At 44.5% G+C, this 22978-nt stretch overlaps 1 protein-coding gene across 1 annotated transcript in view; it reads right to left on the minus strand.

The window, feature by feature from the left end:
* Nucleotides 1-4168: 4168 nt before the first annotated feature.
* Nucleotides 4169-22978, minus strand: part of LOC146019788 (interferon-induced very large GTPase 1-like) — a 37318-nt gene continuing 18508 nt past the window's right edge. Inside the window, exon 4 of the mRNA XM_083152343.1 lies at nt 4169-11863. Coding sequence (XP_083008469.1) covers nt 7122-11863 — 4742 coding nt within the window. The 3' untranslated portion in view covers nt 4169-7121. The remainder of the gene's footprint in view (nt 11864-22978) is intronic.

The raw sequence follows: 22978 nt of genomic DNA on the forward strand, positions 1-22978 counted from the left end.
CGCCCTTAGTCTTAGAATATCAGAACCACCCCAAGGCTACCACTTAACTTGTCACCGTTAAAGAGACTTATTTTTCTGGGAAGACATTACGGTTCATGGTAATCAAAGTGACTGTCAAGTACACCTGAGGTGTGCAAAAGAGACTTAGACAATACTACTGAGTTTAATGCTTCTGGCACTGGTCAGATGGGACTTTATTATGACATTGTTCCTGAAGCAGAGTCTGATGATTGAGAAATTTCCTTGAGTTCTAATCGCTTAACATTTTTGGAACAAAGAGAGGTACCAGGTGTTGAAGACCACTTCTACATTACTGAGAGTTGCTGAACGAGACACCTGGACTAAGGCCACCCACTGGAAGAGGGTACCCGAAAGATATGTAGAACCTTACAGAAAAGGGAGAAATGCCTCTATAATATGAGACTCTGTTCAAGTTAACCTCAAACTGCATTAAGGTCAAAGCAACCAGACCAAAGATGAAGAACCACCAATACAGTATAACGGTCACTCGCCTCTTCTGTGTACTCTTTGTTTTATTTTTGTTTGTATTTTTTAGCTGGTCCTACAGGGTCACCCCAGTGACCAGACGCAGACCTCCGAACAGTACTACCTCTCCCAACCTTCAGACCATCACCCGCTACAGCAGAACATCCGGAATCCACACACAAGCACCTGGAGACGGCGCAGAGGTAACAGCGTCCCCGGCTGCAAGTGGCAGCAGACTGACTCACCTTGAAAAAGCTCCCCAGTGTAGCGAAACGTGTTGGTGGATTTGCTGTGCTTGACCCCACAATATCCAGTCCAAAGGAACCGTACACTTTACCTACTCCATTTTGAACCTCTGAAGATACAATATTTTGGGACACAAACCCTGGGATACGGTCATCACCCAGAGGTATCCACCTTGAATCTCTGAAGATCAAATATTTTGGGACACAAATCCTGGGATACCGTCATCACCCAGAGGTACCCCTGAATATTTATCTGGCGATTACACTGCAAGGGGAATTGGACCCTTCACACATAGTTGCCAGTGGGGTACATTTTTTACTTCCGTCCTTCCCACAATACCATCAGTGAGGATAAACAGGAGATGGACCCCAAATCCGCAATCTCATTTCAAAAACAACCAGCTGGTTCATCAACAAACGGTACCGTATGGACTAATTACTACATCTCTTCAGTCACACAACCTTTTCTCCCCCCCCCCCCTTTTTAAAAAGGTTTTTATGGTCTATTTTTTGATTATTGTGGAGTTTACATTGTTTCTCTTTTAATCACTACCAATTGTATAAAAAATAAAACTTAAACTTATTTTAGCGGTACTAGCATCATATAATTACTAAATATTAACTTTTATTACATATTGGACTCACTAGCGCAGTCTTTTCCCCTTTTTGTTTTTGCACATTTTGGGGAGTGACACCCCCAACCATTGTACTGCAGCTTGACCAAGCAACCCACACCTCTGCGCCTCCAAAAGGTAACTCTGTTACCTAACCCCCCCGGATGCTCAGACTGTGTTCACTATCACTAATAGTGTCTCCACAACAGGGAAGAGACAGTGGCGTTCACCACTGGCAAAAAGGTTTACTGCCTGTCTGCAGAACATTGCTGCACAATGAGAGAACTGCAACTATTGTATATGCAATTTAAATTTGGTATTAATAGTGGAAAACTCTTGCTTACATTTAACACTTCTCTCCGCTGCCCCCAATTAATTGTTGTTGCAAAAACAGTGTTTCACCTGCAGAACATTTCTCCTGAGTATGATAACTGTGACCACTATCTACGCAGCACCATTTGTGATCATCAGTGGAAAATACATACTGTCAGCAATCTCCTTTACTGCGGACCAGCACCATATTAGAGTGCACACAGGCAGTGACACTATTCAACAGCGCTGCAGAAACAAGTGTACCCAGGCAGCTTGTATGCTGACAATTGTTTTCACCCTGACCCTCGGATGAATGCTGCATCCACAGGCTACAGCTGTAACAACTATATTTTCAAAAAATTGAGCTCAATTATCAAGGTGTAGCCTTATAGTCTATTTAGACTAAGGTGATTAATTGGTAAATTGCCTAACTTATGGTATATTTTGCCTCTTTACACCCTAAACCATTTATACTCCACTTAATTACACGATAGGGCTCTCCATTACGGACTGACCCCTAAACAGTGTATGAGAGAGCTTCTAAGTACCTAATCTGCTTATTATCATCTGTTGCTAGCCACTATATTTGCTTATAAGTGATTATAAAATTCCTCTGGGGTACATGGTTCAGCGGCAGTGTAATGTGCATTCCTGTTTTTGGAGCACAATCCACATATACCATCATACCTCACTGGATTGTCCAATACCTTCCGAACTTGGAAGCCAAGCAGTGAAGGGCCAGGTGGGTGACCCCTGGTGAACACCGGGTATGGGGTAAAAGGATTTATTGTCCAAATAACAGATGCACTGAAACTGTCAACTGTCCTAGCCAAAACAGTAATATACTAGCATCTGTTGAATCACCTAAGGGGTGACCCGTCCCATTATAATTTTTCTAAATCGTATTTAACTATTAATTTGGGACCACAAGTATTCATTTCGCCTATGATCACACCGTACAATCATTGATGTTGACAAGACGTGATGCGCCAAATGAAAAATGAAAAGTGTGATCCCACCTACAAGTGGGAGATTAAGCCAATCACACAACATCTATTTATACCAATCTTTATTTTAATAATATCAAATATTTATCTATACTAGCTCTTGCTACTTATCCTAAGGAATCTACAATAAAAGTTATGTTTTAAATTAATTTCATTAACAATCCATAAGAGTGAGCCCAAAAAAGCATTTTTCGTCTTTTGTTTTGCTTCTTCGCAAAACCAACCCTCCCCTATTTTTGATCTGACACCAAGTTGGAATGCCCTGGAGGTGAGTCTGATACAGATGTCATAGGACAGAGATATAGAGATACCCAAGGTCAGGTCATAGCCTAACTCATTTATAACAGAGAACCAGGAAATGGAAATGTACATCTAAATTTAAGAAGAAGCAATTGAAGAAGAGGACCTTGTATACAACCTTTACATAAAAACTGCATTTAGATAAGAACACCATGTATAGGTATACACATTACGAACTTTGTTTAATTGTTGCTTGTCATAGTTTGCCTAAGGACCCTCAAACAATCCTTTATATGTTAGAGGAGTTCCCACGTCTAACCAATGGAATCTGCTGAGTGCATATAAAGATTGTCCTACCATTTTCTTCTGTACTCACACCTTGTTTCTGGTAATATAACACATAACCTAGACAGGATCACTATCTACACATAAAAGTATATATATATATATATATATATATATATATATATATATATATATATATATATATATATATATATATATATATATATATACACTCCTCCAAAAAATATGTCACTCCGGGTCTTTGTGAATATAAAGCAGTATTTTACTGTGCCTACGGCGTTTCGGGATAAACCCGTCTTCAGGACATAGGTATGTCCTGAAGACGGGTTTATCCTGAAACGCCGTAGACACAGTAAAATACTGCTTTATATTCACAAAGACCCGGAGTGACATATTTTTTTGGAGGAGTCCATGAGTTGGGACGCAGTTCCCTGAGAGGGGCACCCGTGCAGAGATTAACTGTCTACTGAGAGGGGGAGTGCCGGACCTTGGAAAGTATATATATATATATATATATATATATATATATATATGCAGGGTAGAAATAAGCGGCACTCAGAGACTGACGTGCTTTTGAAGAAGTGGAAGTTTTATTCCATGTGCCCAAAAGAAAGCGTTTTGGAGCCCGTCGTCAGTTCAGGGAAGCACGGGGCCCCCGAGCTCCGAAACGTTTTCTCTTGGGCACATGGAATAAAACTTCCACTTCTTCACCAGCACGTCAGTCTCCGAGTGCCGCTTATTTCTACCCTGCATATATCCAGAGGATTCATTTCCTCTAGTCTGAGGGCACCGGAGCAAGGATTCCCTGGCTTACTGTTTCTAAGACCTGAGTGCCGGTCATATTGGATTATATATATATATATATATATATATATATATATATATATATATATATATATATATATATATATATATATATATATATATATATATATATATATATACATCCATCACCAAAGGTATCGCCAGGTAAATGTGCCTCCCCATTATGGCATAAAGATACCTTCCCCCTCAAAACACATCCGTACACACCCCATATCTATTCCATTAGGCCCTATATTAATTATTTCCACAAAATCCATATTTTTCTTTTCTTTTCTCAAGGTTCCAAATTAAGTGTTATGAAAATTATTACCAAATGCTGATCTGTTTATGTGCTAGTTATGGTTACTGTCAAATGGATGACTGTCAAAATCGAAATTATACCTCTGTATTTAATAGAATTATGGTGTTTGTTAGCAGGGTGCGTGCGTACGCATTATTGCGCAATACGGTATTTGATAATTAGCGCAGCCATTGCCTATTATGGCAGAATGCGTAGTTACTGAGAAAAGCCATAATGGTACACATAATTATCTTCTTACATAACACATGATTCACACATAGTCACTACACATCCAGATCACTGTCTTTTTATTTTTAAACATTAGTATATTAGTTACAATTCAGCTGATTCTGTAACATAGGGCCTTATTCTGGTCTGTGCGGACGGAGCCGAATATGCGGCCAGGACCGTGCGTTCTAAACCCCGCCTTGCGTACGGATCGCTCACTCCGTCCGAATGCGGTAAGAAGCTGTCCGAACGGACCGCAAGTGTATTTCTCATGAATACGCCTCCTCCATCTCAGGGAACCTCCCCCATCATTCGATGGTCGCAGACCATCGAATGCAGGACCGAGTGGTCAGGCAGCTCCTGCAACCTCAGACCACATGGGCATTTCTCCGTGCAAAAGCAGGGATCTGGGCGGGCAATGTCATCTGTCCGCCCCCTACACGTGCGTCACGACCGCATTACCATACGTACGCCCAGCGTTTTCATGGGAACGCCCATGAAACGCGGGGTGGAAACATATGGTAATGAGCCCAAACAGCCCTTCACACCCCTCTCCTCCCCCTGTTCGTAGTGTTAACAATTCATGCGGAATTTGGACGTGCGTTCCGTTCGCACATGCGCATATATGCCTCTGCACATGCGCAGACACAAAACATTGGCGGACCGACCGCACGCGGACATTACCGCACCAACCAGAATAACCTCCATAGTGTACTCATATCTAGTATCAGAAAATAAAAAGTTCTGTGGGTGTAAGAGGGGTCTCCTAGGGGTCTTCTACAGCACACAGAGCCCAGCGCTTGATCGAATAAGTTATATTATCAATATAAATTTAAATAATAAATGTTCAATTTACTCTAGGTTCAGCTGCAGCAAGGGCAAGTGAGTCTGCTTGTGACTCACTAAAGGATTGCAGAAATGGTTGGTTTTTGCACTTGCGCTGCTAAATCTAGGTGAATACCTTGCGAACCACACTGAACAAAAGGACACCTGGGCACATTTTAAATAATACAGTTACATTTTTATATATGAAAAAAAACACATTAAAAAGGTTTACATACACATAAACAAAAAATACACAGATAAAAGGGCAGATACCATATATCTAATTAAGCTTCTCATATTAGAATAAGGTACTAAAATGACATTATGTCAAATAGCCAACTCCAAATGGGTCACGTATTAGCTGGTAAAGAATAATTTCTGGAGCAATATAAAGTCAGTGGAATGTTTGCATCATTCAGACTGTTAATAGCAGGGGGCAATGGGTTAGAGGAATTGGGGAAAGGTTCAAGCCAAAGCACTTTGTTAGCTGTTGTAAGAAACACACTGTGAATCGCCTGTTTAGCGCATGTAACGCCAGATGGTAGAAATCAGGTAGCACAGAGTCTCCTTATATTATGCTCACCCTCCTTGATGGTTGGTTGTGGAGGGGCGGGGAGCCCGATGGCACAGTGGCTCAACCTGGTGCACGTGGTGTGCTGGCGTCTGTAGTTCACTCCTGTGGGAGGCGGCAGGCAGGCTTGCTGATGCCGGCGGCTGTGCGCACTGGGGTAAGCTCCAAACGAGCAAGGATAAACAGTCCGAGATGCTGGCTCCATAACCACGAGATCGTGACCTCAGAAGTGGGTTGGCTCTAGGGCGGATATGACGTCAACGTGTTTCGTTCCCTAGGCAAGGGGAACTTTTTCCTATCTAGTATCAAACTGTTCAGCATTGTGTTTGGTATTAGATGGTGGTTGCGGGGAATTTATAGCATAATGCGTTTGCAATATACAGAAAATATATTCATTGATACTACTCAGGGTGTAAATCAGTTGGTTCAAACCAGTTTTTCCAGTGGACATTGCAGAGACATGTCCACTATTGAAAGAACAAAGCCCTTTTCCCGCTCTTGGACTGACCAATGACACGTCATGTAAAAGCTGGGAATAAACTCAAATAAATAGATACTGGGAATAAACTAAACCAATGAGAAGAGACATTGCATAACATAGCATACACCCCTGTATCTAGGTTATATAATTAGAGGGTCACCGAATGACAGACACGTAGAGAAACACACATTCAGACACCTTTACAAATACACACACAACCCCCCCCCCATTAACTCCACACATGAATCCAGCTGTTTTTGGAACCTGGTATCGTATGTATGATTTTGTTGCATTGTACTATCTGTGCTATGTAATGTATTGCTCTTGGACTGTAAATGGAATCTCTCTCACTGTTACTTGTTAAATATTTATTTGTGTCAAAACTCTAAACTGGGATATTATTATTTTCTTGGTAATCAAATATATTTTGTGCTTTGGAACCACAAAATCACAGCACACAGTATTGGTCTCTCATTTCCTAAGTTATTAGTGTGCGCATAACCGCACAAAGGCCGAGTTATGCAAGTAAGTGCAGATTACGTATGCAGCATGCTATCATGTATATTGGCTATTAATATTTCGACGTTCATAATAGCACCCGGCCCTATAAACTGCTCTGGGTTACTGTATACTGGCGCATTTGGGATCTGTTCTATATTCTTCTGTTTGTATTTATGTGAATGATAAGCCTTATAGTATTGTTACTTAATATTGAAAGCTTCCTGTAGACTTGCTAAAGCTTGTTCTTTTGTTATCTTATTCCAGTCCTTTGGGACCACAGCTGGCCTTTTTTCATATTCTGTAGCAAAATCATTATTAAACTTCACAAAAATGTATTTCCAGTAATCTGAGGACTTGATGCTGGCGTCGGGTTGGATGGCCCAGTCTGGGTAATAGGTGCGATAGTCTTTGTATGGGTGAAACTTTCCATTTGTATCTGAATTTTTAAATTGAACCTTTGATACAACAAGAGTAGAACATATGTCAGTGACCAGTGTCTGATTCTCTTTCCAACTCCACTTGCCCAGTCCCTCAGGTCTGTGGACAGATGCGGAATGTTCCTTGTGGTCACCCCCTGCATTCTCACAGGGGACTTTACAGAAAGGACACCGATGTCCACATCCGATTATCTTCTTACACAGCTCATCCTGAGGCTTCAGTGTGACCTTAGATAGTACAGTGCTAATGTCTAATGATACCAGCTCGGACAGGATCTGTTCCTCTGTGGTGTGGAGATAGGACAGAATGTCCTCAGAGAACTGCCCAACATCTGCTGTATTGTGGAAAGTGACCACTTTCATCTCATTCTGGGAAATGACTAATTCTTCTCTAAATAATTCACAAAACTCCTCTAAATAGGTTGAAATTACTTCTGTCTTTGAAAACGTTCCACTATTAAGGGCTTCTTGGATTTTTTTAGTGGCCACACACAAAATTTTTCTTTGTGAAATATTTATTGCTTCTGAACTCTGGAATTTTCCTACAATGTACTGAAATATCCAATTTTTCAAAAAGATCTCATATGAATTAATGTATTGGACGTAGTTTTGGAATGAGTTCTTCTCCAGTAGATCCTCCAACAGAGCTCTCTGAAACCTACTTCTGTTGCTAAATATATGATCAGGACTGTGCAATACTTCATCCATGATTTCCCCCCCGAGATGCCTCAGGACATAGTCAGTTAGTGCCGGCCTCAGGCAGAGTTCACAGAATATTTTGGCTCTGTTACGACACTCGTCCTTCTCCTGAAATATACTCTCAAATGTGGACAAATATTGAGGTTTTAACTTTTCCAGGCAGATCATTGGGTCATTTTCTCGGATATATGTGTCATGCATCTTCTGGAATTTCTGAGATGCTCTCCCAAAGATGAGAAGCTTAATGTCCAGCTCAAACTGGGGGGAGAAATGCAGCTTTCTACACTGTTTTTCCTGAAGCTTAGCATTGACCATGTGCAGTAATTCCTGGCAGTAAGTGTCATTATAGTCTTCATGAGATGTTACCTTCTCTGTGACGTATGTATCACATGTATCTAATAAGTATGCAGCAAGATCCGACACCTTATCATAGTTTTCTTGTTTAATATAAAGTGGATTGCATTTCACTGAACTCCAAGAAACTGACATTGTCCCCCAAGTGACATCAATGTACTCCTCACCCATCTTAAATACCTTTCGTCTATAACTTTCTAAACTCATCACATTAGACAAGGTTTGGTTGATCAAAGGACCTCTTACACACATGTCAGTTCTCAGCAGATGTAGCATGGATTGGCCGATGTTACGATTCGGTAATTCCTCCATCTGTAACTCGGACAGTGTCTTATTCCACATGTCCTCAAACTCTTGTTTCACTTCCATGTCCCCCATGTCACAGTTCCTCTCTCTGCAGCTTCTCAGGAGATCTGTGATTTTTGCTTCAATCAGTTTTTGAGATGTGTTCTGAATATTCTGAATCTTGAATTTGCCTTTCTGAATAGAAACAGCTTCATTGACCCTACTGAGCGCGTTCCTTTCTAGATCTTTTCTCAAGAAACGTACACTCATAAAGAAATCTTCTCTGTATCGCTCTATAAGAGAAACATGGTCAGATTTGTTGTCAAAGTATTTTCCAAGTAATTCCGCCATTTTTGTTTCTTCATCATTTAGAAGCTGTTGGAGACTGTTCCTATACTGAGCGCAGGTTTCTGTGTCCAGTTTCTCAGCAGGCTGATTCCTAATACTGGTCTCTGTGCTGGTCACCCAGCTGTAGATAGACTTGGTGAATCCCCATTCCCACAGAGAGTATTGTGCAGCTAGTTTGTTATAGGCTTCAGCTACCAGACTGTTCCTAAAGCTGAAGATAAACTTCTCATGTTTAACTGAGCTCCACAGACTTTTTATCCATGTAATAAACTCAGGGATCCGGCATTGCTTGTGATCAGAGTTATGTGATTTTAAGAATTCAACCAAATACTTTTTTAGCATATGAACATGCTCACTGTAATCAAAATTTACCGGAGCCATCGGTGGGACCCCCTGCCACAGTCCGGGAATGTACCAGTTGTGTCTCTCTAGGTCATATTCCATCACATCACTGAAAGCTGTAACTCCACTTATCTTCTCCATTTTTGCCGCAACAATTGTCATTTCATTCAACTGTTCCAGAAATTTCTTCCTGTCTCTCCTGTTATTCTGATGAGCGGACACGTCACTCACGTTCTGATGTACAAACTGGCAGTTGTTTTTTTTCCCAATTTCTTTCATCCTAAGAAATGCATGGACCACAATCTGCAAAATATCTTTCATCTCTGCATTGTTTTCCATGGACATATTGACGATGGTGATATCACTCAACCCAACCACTAGTGTGGCCAACTCATTGTCATGTTCATAACTGTCCTCCAGAGAAGCAAATTCAGAAGCTTTCAGACCTTCTGTGTCAATCACCAGAATGAAGTCACAGCCCAGCTCCTCCTGGAAGGTCTCTTTCACCTTAATAAGGGTCATGAAGGCTCCTCGTGTGCATCGTCCACTGGCCACCGGGAACTGTAACCCAAACATGGTGTTCAGAAGGGTGGATTTCCCCGTACTCTGTACTCCCAGCACAGTTATTACTCTCATTCTGCAGTGTCCTCCTGTCTTGGTATCCAGCTCTGTCAGGACATCAGTTATCCACCTTAATGGGATGTTGGAGGCATCTCCATCAATCAGTTCCAATGGGAACCCGTCCAGCAGAAGATCAGCAGCGATTCCTGGGAGTTTTGTATGTTGTTTTGGGGTCTCCAGATTTACTCTGTATTTAACCATTGCACATTCAGCCTCATAGACCTGCCCCAGCTCACGTAGGAAATGTTCAACCCCTAATGAGCTGTCAGAGATTTTCTGGTCCAATTCCTTCAGTTCTTCTGGATTATTTGATGCATTGTTACATTTCTCCTTGTAGTCAGACTGAAGGATAGAAATATTATTTCTTGCAATTGAATCCAGCTCAAATTTCATCCATTTAAGAAAATAATGTTTTTCTACAGGAGACAAATTGGTAATTGCATTAATAAATAATGAGACACCACCAGAAATGCCATGTTCATGTTGGTTCTTGTGCAGGGATTTTTGTTGCTGTATAAGCTCACTTCTATATTCCTGTGTATCTTTCCCGCCTTGCTTCGTCATTCTGCAAAGTTCTTTTTCATTTTTTGACAATTGTTTCCACAGATCTCCCTGTAACTTCAGAGTTTGGTTCTTATACTCGGCCACATTGTGTATTACAGAGGTTATGTTCCTGGCAGTGTCACTTGCACACTTACATGCCGACGTGTTCTCATCTACACAGATATAATCTCCATGGGTCTCATCTTTAATACTAACCAAACTTCTTTTCTGACAATTATTTAAAAGACTCTGAATGGTGTTTTGTATCTTTCTAACAAATACTGCATCGTTATCTGTTCTGCCCTTCTGAATAATATTTGTATTGTTTATTTTTAGCTGTGACATTAGAGACTTTATGTGCTTCGCTGTCTCTGTAGTTACTTTATTCCCAGGTCTTGGAGTAAGGATGAGATAATACTGGGTCTCCATGTTACTGCAGGTGGATAACAGCCTAAATTCTCTCTCACTAATTTCCTCAACAAACACAAACACAGCCGAGGAGACTCGTGTCAGAAACGTGAACTGTTCCCAGCTGGAAGCCAGGTCACCCCGTAGGTTGGTCACTGCGATGGGCTCTGGGAAGACATCAGAATTACCGCATGGAAAATACCAGGAAATTTCCACAAGTCCATCAGATATTTTCCTCTCAATGTTTCCTCCCTCCATATTGTCATGTATGAAGAAGTTGTGATGTTGTTGTGGTCGATTGAGAATTTGATTCAGGATTTTAGATTTGGATAGTTTGTTTTCCCCCAGTCTTACAAAGGAGAAGACCGGCATGGGAATATTCACTACATTCTCTTCTTTGAACCCTTTACTGTCGGCCAATGACTGAGGTCTCCATCTCTTCACAATGTCCCTCATTGCCCACAGCATGAAGGTGCATTCTGGGCCACCACCAGCAGGGAGCAGCAGAGGGACAGCAAACTGGCACATGGACATTTTTGATACAATCTCTTGTTGTAGAAAACTCTCTGAGCAATGCAGGACTGCGCACACCACGTCCAGGGGGTGGATACAGGGAGATGAACTTTCATCGGTTTCACTCATTGGTAAATCAAACTCTTCACTATCAGCTGGATCCAGGTGAGGTGAAGGTTTTTCCAGTTTTTCAAGTTGAGTATTTATTGCAGTTGTGTTTAGGGCCATGAGCTTCCTTATAAAGTGCCAGGGAAGATCCGTCATGTTCTGCGGTTTAACATCATACAGATTCTCTGGACCAATCTTTAGGACATCATGACGCATCAGCAATGAAGCAGTTCTGTGTCGTAAATTTATATTCTCTAGAAACATGCGAAAAGTCTGTTCTTTGTCTGTGAATAGAAAATAACTCTATGTTACAGTATATTGACAATAAATGTTTTATTTATATATATAGCTATATTTGTAAAGCGCAACAGAATATGCTGCGCTATATAAGAAACTGTAAATATATATATATATATATATATATATATAGCATTTAATTCATTTTTCATTATTCAAATTCATAAGTGTACATCAGTATTTCAACTATGTGCACTTTAGTGGTTAATGACTCATAAGGGTCCATTTGTTGGGTCTTTACCTTTTTTATGTGATATGACACTGTAAAACCAATAACAACTAGGGAAAGACTGGAGCTGATTGACCAGGTTTTTTTTATTTTATTAACGGCTTGCTGATGAATCTGCAGAAATTCTTCTTCTGCTCATCAGATGGATACCGAGGTACACAAAGTTTGTATACAACGCAACAGGGCCTCATAATGCTTTCTATTCCCAAAGACTCAACTTAGGATGGGTGATAGTGGGTGACGTTTGTATCAACAAGGTACACAGACAACGGCAATGCCTTTAAGAGAAATGGGTACTTCTTTACTTTCACGGCGCCACACTAGATAGGACAGATAGGATACGATTTGTATGCGATTTGACATAAGATATCGCATAAGATATAGGATAGGACAGATAGGATACTAGATAGGATATGATTTGTATGCGATTTGACATAAGATATCGCATAAGATATAGGATAAGATTTACTATCCATTTCATTACCCCACTATCCACTAGGGCGTGGAGTTGATTTTATATAGCGTGGCGAGCGCAGCGAGCCACCGATGCCTTTAAGAGAAATGGGTACTTCTTTACTTTCACGGCGCCACACTAGATAGGACAGATAGGATACTAGATAGGATACGATTTGTATGCGATTTGACATAAGATATCGCATAAGATATAGGATAGGACAGATAGGATACTAGATAGGATATGATTTGTATGCGATTTGACATAAGATATCGCATAAGATATAGGATAAGATTTACTATCCATTTCATTACCCCACTATCCACTAGGGCGTGGAGTTGATTTTATATAGCGTGGCGAGCGCAGCGAGCCACCGAGCCCGAAGCGTGGCGAGCGCAGCGCGCCCCGCGAGGGGACACGGATGTTGTTTGAAAGCAAGTCCCCAATATGCCATTTGCATGCAATTCCATAAAATACATTCCGTGTCCCCTCGCCACGCTTCGGGCTCGGTGGCTCGCTGCGCTCGCCACGCTATATAGTATCCTATCTGTCCTATCTGTCCTATCTAGTGGCGCCGTGAAAGTAAAGAAGTACCGAGAAATGTCCTGAAAAATGGTTGTGTATCCCTAGGAACCATGCCCTAATCACTTCTTTATAAAAGAGTCTCAGCAGAACAGTTCTACAAGTGAATAATACTACATGTGAAAGGGGAGGTGAAGGCCTTGGTGATACGGTATTCCGGGCAATGAAGGATGACTATAAAACTGTACCTGGCTTCAATGCAAGACAAGGAGTTCCAAAATTATGATAAAGATTTCTCCAAAGATGAAACAAATAGTTGGGTAGCCCCATTGAATTTATTCATCTAGATGTTGATTTCCCAACAATAAGGAATAAGTTCTTGCAAGATTCAGCTCGCCGAAGCGTAACTCGGGAAAGAATTGAAAGCTCTTTAGTAGCCTTTATGAAAAACAAATTTGAGAATGGTCACACAAAACAAATGCTTCCACTTAAAAAGGGTGAAGAATGTTGGTATCTGCCATCCACGAAAGCCAAGTCATATAAGAGTGGTATATGACTCAATCGCTACATTTCAAGGTACTTCATTAAACAACATTCTTCTCTCTGGATAAGATTTTACCAATAGCCTCTTGGGAGTGTTAATTCACTTCAGGAAAGAACATACAGTATTACTAGAACAGCAGATATCCAGCAGATGTTTTACTGATTTATTGATAGAGAAGACAATAGAAGGTTACTGTAGTACCGCAATAACAAAGTACATGATGAACTAACCATATACCTAATGCGAGTTTATGGTAATAATCCTTCACCTACAATGGCCACCTACAAACTTAGGAGAACAGCTTGAGAGGGAGAAACTGAATATGATGCTGATACAAGGCAATTCATTAAGAGGGAATTTTATGTGGATGATGGACTTACATCCCTGCCTACTGAACTAGAAGCTGTACATCTACTCAAAAGAGCTCAAGCAATATTAAATGTTGGTAATTTGAGACTTCACAAAATAGTTTTGAAAAGTACCCTAATTATGAAGGCATTCAACTCAGAAGATTACGCAAAGGGGTTGGTTCTTCTCCAATTCAAATAGTAGTAGTTTTGAAGGGTAACGTGGCGCTGGTATGATTGGGGTTCACTTGTGTAAGTGCAATGTGCATGCGCAGTCTAATCCCAAAATCCCGGGATTGGAAACTCCAATCCCGGGATTGAAATCCCGGCGATTTAGAGGCCAAATCCCAGGATCCCGCCGATCCCGATCCCGGGATTGGCCACCCTATTCAGATGGTGATAATGTGGAGTCAACACTGGTAGTTGGTGATCCAGATCCAGACACTGGTGGACAACCACATATACACTCACCTCGCTCTTGCTGGGATTCCTCAAAAAAGGTCCAATAGTACTGAGTCAACATGTTTTGAGACTAAGTGGGAAATTTACTAAGGCTAATACGCCTAAAAAATTCGTATTTGCATAGTATTTTTGGCTGCTATTAAAAAATTATTAAACCAACCAGATAGGGGTTAGCCAATTTTTTAAAACCAGCCCCAGGCTCCAGGGCCAGGGCTGGTTCCCAAAATACGGGGGACAAAATGGCTAGGGGTCCCTCATATTTTAAGAACCAGACCCAGGCCCAACCAGCCAGCAGGGTAATGCCACATCTGGGGGGAGACTTTATACAAGTCCCTCCGGCCAAAGCATTCATCCCTACCAACGAGTCAGCCTGGCCAGGGGTCCTGGGGAAGTGGAGACCCCCCAATGGCCAGCCTGAAGCCTGGTGCTGTCCCCGGTACCTGTGGGGCATTATAGGGCCCACTGGCACTTGTAGTTCCACAGTACAAGAAATAGTGAAATAAACACACACTGACACACATAAAAAATAAAAGATCAATACATACATTACACATGCATACTGATACTTACCTATCTTGAGCCCGTAGGTAGGTCCCAGGGTCCGGTCCTCCGGGGTCCAAGGTCCGGGGTCTGGTGCTCCATGATCCTGGGTCCAGGCTCCAGGGTCCGCTGCTCCGGGGTCCAGGCTCCAGGGTCCGGTGCTCCATGGTCCGGGGTCCAGGATCTGAAGAAATCCATAGGGGTACCTGTGGAAGAAAATCCTACTCACCAAGGTCCTCCGGCGAAGATCACATCCTCTTTTCTCTGACGTAGTCCAGGTCTTTTTTTTTTTTTTTAAACACTACTGTCCCGGCCATGGACTAATCGGAGAGATGCTGAAATTTCATCTTCAGCGCCTCTCCTCCGAATGATTCTATTGGCCGCCTAGCAACCAATCAGGAGCTGAATTTCTCCTGACTACGTCGGAAAGAAGAGGACGTGATCTTCGCCAGAGGACCTTGGTGAGTAGGATTTCTTCCACAGGTACCCCTATGGATTTCTTCAGATCCTGGACCCTGGAGCACAGGACCCTGGAGCCTGTACCCCGGACCCCGGAGTCTGGATCCCGGATGATGGAGCACCGGAGCCTGGACCCCGGACCCACCTACGGACTCAAGGTAGGTAAGTATCAGTATGTATGTGTAATGTATGTATTAAACGTTTAATTTTTATGCGTGTCAGTGTGTTTAACTATTTCTTGTACTGTGGAACGACAAGTGCCAGCGGGCCCTTTAATGCTCCGCATGCTGGGACTTGTGGTTCTCCAAGTCCAAGCATGCGGGGGAGGCTTGCTGGGACTCATAGTTCCACAGTATAAGACAATAGTTTATTATTCTATATTTTACACTCCAATCAGCCCGGTACCCACTGCCCAGGGGCTTCAGCCTGGCCAGGTAAGTCCTGGAGGGGGGGTCCCCACTCCCCCAGGACCCCTGGCCAGGCTGACTGTTCGGTAGGGATGAATGCTTTGGCCGGGGGGACTTGTATAAAAAGTCTCCCCCCGGTTGTGGCATTACCCTGCTGGCTGGTTGGGCCTGGGGCTTGTTCTTAAAATATGGGGGACCCCTAGTCATTTTGTCCCCCGTATTTTGGGAACCAGCCCCAGCCCTGGAGTCTGGGGCTGGTTTTTAAAAAATCAGCGAAGCCCTATCTGGTTGGTTTCATGATTTTTTAATACCAGCTCCGGCTCTTTCAGCCTTGTGCAGGTTACAGCCGTGGGGGGGGGGGACCCTACGCCGGTTTTTATTTATTTATAAAATTTTATTTTACACACTGCAGCCTGCACGGATCTGACTGATCCATGCAGACTGCCTATATGAATTTGTATTAGCGGCCGTATATATGGGCACTAATATGAATCAATACAAATGAATACGACATCGGGAATTACAAATCAGTTTTTGACTGTGTAAGGGTTCTGGGAGTGTCCCCGCCAACCTAACTCCGTTGCCTCTGGCTGGAATCGACGGACGTGTGCAGGGCTAGGCTTCACCTGGGCCCGTCTCGGCTGAAGGGCGAATTAGGTCCGCCCCACTCCGCTACAGGCAGGTCTTATGTATTGACAACACGTCCGCCGAGGCCAGGAGAGAGCAAGGGGACAACTAACTAAAACACCAGAAACGGGGAACTCCCAGAAACCCCAGGGGAGCAACAATGCTCAGCAGATGACACAAAATGAAAATGAATGCACCGGTACCAATAGTGTCAATACAGGGTGTGGGTGTAACAATACACTGAGATGTAATAAGCAACTGTAACCAAATAAAGGAATAGACAAGTGGGTAATCCCCAACTTAGCTGAGAGATGGAATGCAGCCGAGAAGTTGGGACACCGCAGCACAGCCTTGCAGGACAACCCAGAACAGGTACACTGGATCACGGAGATGACACTCTGGGTACACGGTACATCAAACAGACTGGACAGACGAGGGTTAACCAGCAGGGACCAGGAACACCACTGAACAGTACTTCAGGATCCAGGGAGCACAACAGACCGGCAGGGACACAGCAAGACTGGGATACAGACTGGACATAAACTGACTGAAACTGGACAGCGTGGACTACACAGTGAACTGAACACTATAACTGGCCCCGGAGTGTGTGAGCAGAGGGTTTTTATAGTGAGCACAATGTGGTGCTGATTACACATTGCCTATAGGTGAGCACTGCAGGCTAGGAGCCTAATTAAGACACCTGAGTCCTGATAACAGAGCACAGCAAGTAAGCTGCAATGGCCCAGGCTGACCACTGGAGGCCACCAGCGAGTAAACACACACACACACACACACACACAGGCTGGGAAAAACCCAGGGAGCAGAATCCAGGGAAAACATAAACTACACACAGAATATGTGAATCTGCGCATAACACAGATCCGCTGGAGGCAGATCCTAACAGTACCCCCCCCTTGAAGAGGGGTCAAGGGACCCCAATACCAGGTTCCCCACTACATGTAGAAAACCAAACCCTGGCATGGGGGTATCAACAAACAAACAGGAACAAGCTGCGGCTGCAACTTGTAACAGTGCCCCCCTCTCAAAGGTGGCCTTCGGACACAACAAGACCAGACAAACAGATATGACAAACAGGACAAGCAAAAGGTCAGTGCTTATTCTTCTTTTTCCTTCTCTTTGAATGGCTATGAAAGGAAGATAGAAAAGCACACCCTGCAGTCAAGGCGATAGGCTTAAACTCTTGCGCCAGCTCTCCAAAATCTTGAGGACTTTCGATGGACAAGACAGATTTAGCAGAATTTGAGCAAGATTCTCTGGGACTAAATCTCTCAAAAACTGCATCACTAAATGCCCGGAAATCCTTAAGAAGGGGATCTTCAGAATTAATCAATTTGCATGCCCATTTGAAAGGCTTCCCTCTGAAGGAGTAGATCATATAGGACACAATATTATCAGAAGTGATACCTAACAATGGTCTGGACTCCATAATGGAGACATAGTGGTTAGCGAGCGCACCAAATTGGGCTAAGTCCCCATCAAAGACTAGAGATATCATCCAAAGAGTCACAATTGGCCTTATTATCACCTGACTGATAAGACTGCATAGCTGGGGTTATGGCACTTGAGGCTTCGATTTTAGGGACCTCGTTAGAGTCAGTGACAAACTGAAACTGTGGGCCCCCACTCGGGGCTGCAGCCTCGACACAGGCCTGAACCCCTTCTGGGGCGACACCAACTTGAACCCCTTCTGGGGCGACACCGTCTTGAACCCCTTCTGGGGCGACACCGGCTTGAACCCCACTCGGGGCTGCACACTTCGGGACCCCACTCGGGGCGACAAACTGTGGTTGTGGGCCCCCACTTGGGGCTACAAACTGCGGCTGTGGGCCCCCACTTGGGGCTACAAACTGCGGCTGTGGGCCCCCACTTGGGGCTACAAACTGCGGCTGTGGGCCCCCACTTGGGGCTACAAACTGCGGCTGTGGGCCCCCACTTGGGGCTACAAACTGAGGCTGTGGGCCCCCACTCGGGGCTGCGGCCTTTGGGCCCCCACTCGGGGCTGCGGCCTTTGGGCCCCCACTCGGGGCTGCGGCCTTTGGGCCCCCGGCATCAGATCGGCTCGGCAGGCCCCCGGCATCAGAGCGGCTCGGCGGGCCCCCGGCATCAGACCGGCTCGGCGGGCCCCCGGCATCAGACCGGCTCGTCGGGCCCCCGTCATCAGACCGGCTCGGCGGGCCCCCGGCATCAGACCGGCTCGTCGGACCCCCGTCATCAGACCGGCTCGGCGGGCCCCCGGCATCTGACCGGCTCGGCGGGCCCCCGGCATCAGAGTCAATCACCTGGGCTTTGGGCCTTAAGGGTTTGCAACTCTGGCTTAATGTTAGCAGAAATACCATCGTGCGGGGAGCACCTCCTCTGCTGATTCTTAAACTCAAAATGAGGACTCCCAGCACTTAGACCAACGGTATTAATCAGAGTGCTTTTACTGGGAGACTCAGAGCGCTCCTCTGCCACAGTGAAGACAGGCATAGATCTGAGAACCTGCCCTGACTTGGCCAGAGGAGACACCCTATCACCACCACCAGGCCTGCACAATCCGCAAGCCTGGAGATAGTGGCCTGAATCTCCACAGTACAAGCATAAATTCAGGTCTCTACGCCGCTGACGCTCCTCCAGCGAAAGCTTTGGCCGTAGAACACTTTTATGCTTCTCCTGAACCTCCAGGTCTAAGAACTCGCTGCCTAATAACTCCTTAGACAGGGTCTCATTAGGGGCTGAATTAACCCCAGTGACCTCGGGAAGGATCAGAAATATTTCAGTGAGGAGTTTTTGCAGCTGCAGTAGGGACTGCTGCAAAATCTCCAACCGCCCAGATTTAAAGGTATTGAACGCCAAATTTAGGGCCGCTAATGACTCTTGCATGGCCTGCATGATATGGCCGTGCAAGGTTACTGTGCAAAAGACTATGACACAACAACTGAGACAAGGCAAAAAATACTGTGACAAGACAAGACTGTGACAAGGCAAAAAAAACTGTGACAAGGCAAGACTGTGACAAGGCAAGAAAAACTGCTGGACTGAGAGGGCAGAACTCAGCTCCAGAGTTTATCTGTTATTGCCAGTTATAATGTAAGGGTTCTGGGAGTGTCCCCGCCAACCTAACTCCGTTGCATCTGGCTGGAATCGACGGACGTGTGCAGGGCCAGGCTTCACCTGGGCCCATCTCGGCTGAAGGGCGAATTAGGTCCGCCCCACTCTGCTACAGGCAGGTCTTATGTATTGACAACACGTCCGCCGAGGCCAGGAGAGAGCAAGGGGACAACTAATTAAAACACCAGAAACGGGGAACTCCCAGAAACCCCAGGGGAGCAACAATGCTCAGCAGATGACACAAAATGAAAATGAATGCACCGGTACCAATAGTGCCAATACAGGGTGTAGGTGTAACAATACACTGAGATGTAATAAGCAACTGTAACCAAATAAAGGAATAGACAGGTGGGTAATCCCCAACTTAGCTGAGAGATGGAATGCAGCCGAGAAGTTGGGACACCGCAGCACAGCCTTGCAGGACAACCCAGAACAGGTACACTGGATCACGGAGATGACACTCTGGGTACACGGTACATCAAACAGACTGGACAGACGAGGGTTAACCAGCAGGGACCAGGAACACCACTGAACAGTACTTCAGGATCCAGGGAGCACAACAGACCGGCAGGGACACAGCAAGACTGGGATACAGGCTGGACATAAACTGACTGAAGCTGGACAGAGTGGACTACACAGTGAACTGAACAATATAACTGGCACCGGAGTGTGTGAGCAGAGGGTTTTTATAGTGAGCACAATGTGGTGCTGATTACACATTGCCTATAGGTGAGCACTGCAGGCTAGGAGCCTAATTAAGACACCTGAGTCCTGATAACAGAGCACAGCAAGTAAGCTGCAATGGCCCAGGCTGACCACTGGAGGCCACCAGCGAGTAAACACACACACACACAGGCTGGGAAAAACCCAGGGAGCAGAATCCAGGGAAAACATAAACTACACACAGAATATGTGAATCTGCGCATAACACAGATCCGCTGGAGGCGGATCCTAACAGACTGCTTTGTAAATTCTCCTCCTTAATACGAATTTGAATATGGCTAAAACAGCTGTATGCAGTCGTATTCATTGCTATTAAGAATACGAATACGAACAATCATATTTGTATTCTTAGTAAATTTGGTACTTATGTAATACCCGGGTGCCCACTATGCAGTTTGCTTAATGGACTATTCTGCGTAAGGAGATCGCATCGCATGACCCGTTTTAGTGCCATACAATGCATGCAATGCAATCTTTCTAAGTAATTTATTCACTGCTCTTTTGCCGCGGGCTTATCGCATCGCATGCCATTGTACCTCATGCAAAATCGCATGCGATTGCATGCGATTTTTTAGGGTGCGATGGCATTAACTGTACTACAATTTGTAGCCACCCCCCCACTATCCAAGCCACCTCAAAGCTCTATCCATGAAAACCCTGAAGCGTGGCGAGCGGAATGCATCCTCCCGACCTTTTCCTACCCCCACTATACACGTCGGCGTGGAGTTGATTATATATAGTGTGGCGAGCGCAGCGGGCCACCGAGCCCAAAGCTTGGCGAGCGCAGTGAGCCCCGCGAGGGGACGCGGATTACTTTACATGTTTTCCGCATCCCATCGCAGGGCTCGCTGCGCTCACCATGCTTCGGGTTCGGTGGCTCGCTGCACTCGCCACACTATATAAAATCAGCTCCACGGCGACATGGATAGTGGGGTATGAAAAGGTCGGGAGGACGCGTTCCGCTGCGCTCGCCACTCTTCGGGGTGGTGTGGATAGTGGGGGGGTTTTAGGAACACATTCACACCAGCCATGCAATACATCTGACACAGTAACGTGGACATGTGTTAATGGTAAACTATAAATTTACTTAGTAATGATTAATCAATGAAAGACAAATAATTAATTACATATATGAACAATAATCAAGATAAGTTACAATAATAAGGATAATGAAAGACGAAAGAAGAAAAAAAAACAGTCACTGTGAATGCAGTGAATTCGTCTTTGGCAGGAGTGTCAGAGCGTAAAGAATACGGCCAAAGGGATTGTCAGCGCCCAAACTCTTCCTCCACATAAATTCTTGGAGGTATGACTCCAAGTGTTGTTGGGAGGTTCCTCTGTGCCGTTTGTTCCTCCATTTGCAGGCCCCCCACAGCCATTCAATGTTTTGGTTGTGGTCCCCTGAGTCAGGGTCAACAAAGTTGAATCGATGATTGACCTGGCAGGTTCATACCCTGCCTGCTGAAGTTGGTCTATATTATATGCCCTCCAGCAATCCGAGTATATGACTGTCTCCCTGCAGATACCGACAAAAGCCCATTGCTGGGGCAGCATACTCCCAACATGGTACTTCCGCTTGACGAAGAGGCTTTCGTCAACCTCTACCACCATGCCAGGGCCACCAATTTGCCTCTGCGGCTGGGACAGCAAATTCATCGCACACGCCTCCCTCATCAAACTATTGCACAGTTGTTTTTATGGACATCTCCTCTGCCCATGAGTATACAAAACGGACCAGGGTCATGAAGGGTAACCGGCACCCCAGGAACCAGTGGGCTGCTCGAAGACTGACCTTCTTCCTGCATGATTTTATGTGGCAGCGTCACGTCACTTCCTTCATTGACAGCCACATTGGATGTCCATTCACGCAATTCTGCATAACGGGCAGCAACTGGTGTTGCTGAAAAAACAGCAGAGCCTCCTCCTCAGAATTAGGCAAGGTGAACGTGGTCTGTTCACCTGCCACGCCTGTCACTTCTGTCACACTCCGAGAACTCTGTGAAGCATCCATCACTGTCAGCTAATCACCTCAGAGTGAGTGCCCGGGAACACTTACGCAAGCTCTGACTGACTACGCTATTTCTGTAGCTTAAGCTTATTCAGAAAGCATAGCTACGGTAACTGACAAACGTCTATCAGTAATCTATCCATATAAACTACTGAGATGCGATGCGATTTCCTTGCGCAAGCGTTCGTATGTTAATTGGGTGCCCGGGTACTACATAAGTACCATAAATTTCCCCCTAAATGTCTCTTCATCGGGGCTCAGACTAGTAAATGCAGAGTAACCGTATATATAATGTGATACCCTCCACTTCCGGTTCCTCAGGAAAAGAGTAACCTCCTTATAGTTTAAGATCGCCTTATAATCTTTGCTCTCATATTAGTTAAATTCTGTCCCCATTGTATATAATTTCACCGGTTCCGAATCGTGTTCCTGGTCCGTCGTGGCAACTTCCAGACATGTCTGACATAATTTCCAGCTGCGTGTTTTTGGCAGCATCTTCTCTTTCTCCCACTCAGCTGTTCAGACATATTTCCGGCTCTTCCATATCTCCCACGAAGATGGCGTAAAAGCCGTAAGTTTCTATCTGGGAAAAACAGAACATACAACACAAAAGAAAGGATTCATTTTAGAATCCATTCATTTCATTTTACACAATATTTTTTTCTATTT

Source organism: Crinia signifera, chromosome 7, assembly GCF_055691185.1.
Source record: "Crinia signifera chromosome 7, ASM5569118v1, whole genome shotgun sequence".
Taxonomy (NCBI): domain Eukaryota; kingdom Metazoa; phylum Chordata; class Amphibia; order Anura; family Myobatrachidae; genus Crinia; species Crinia signifera.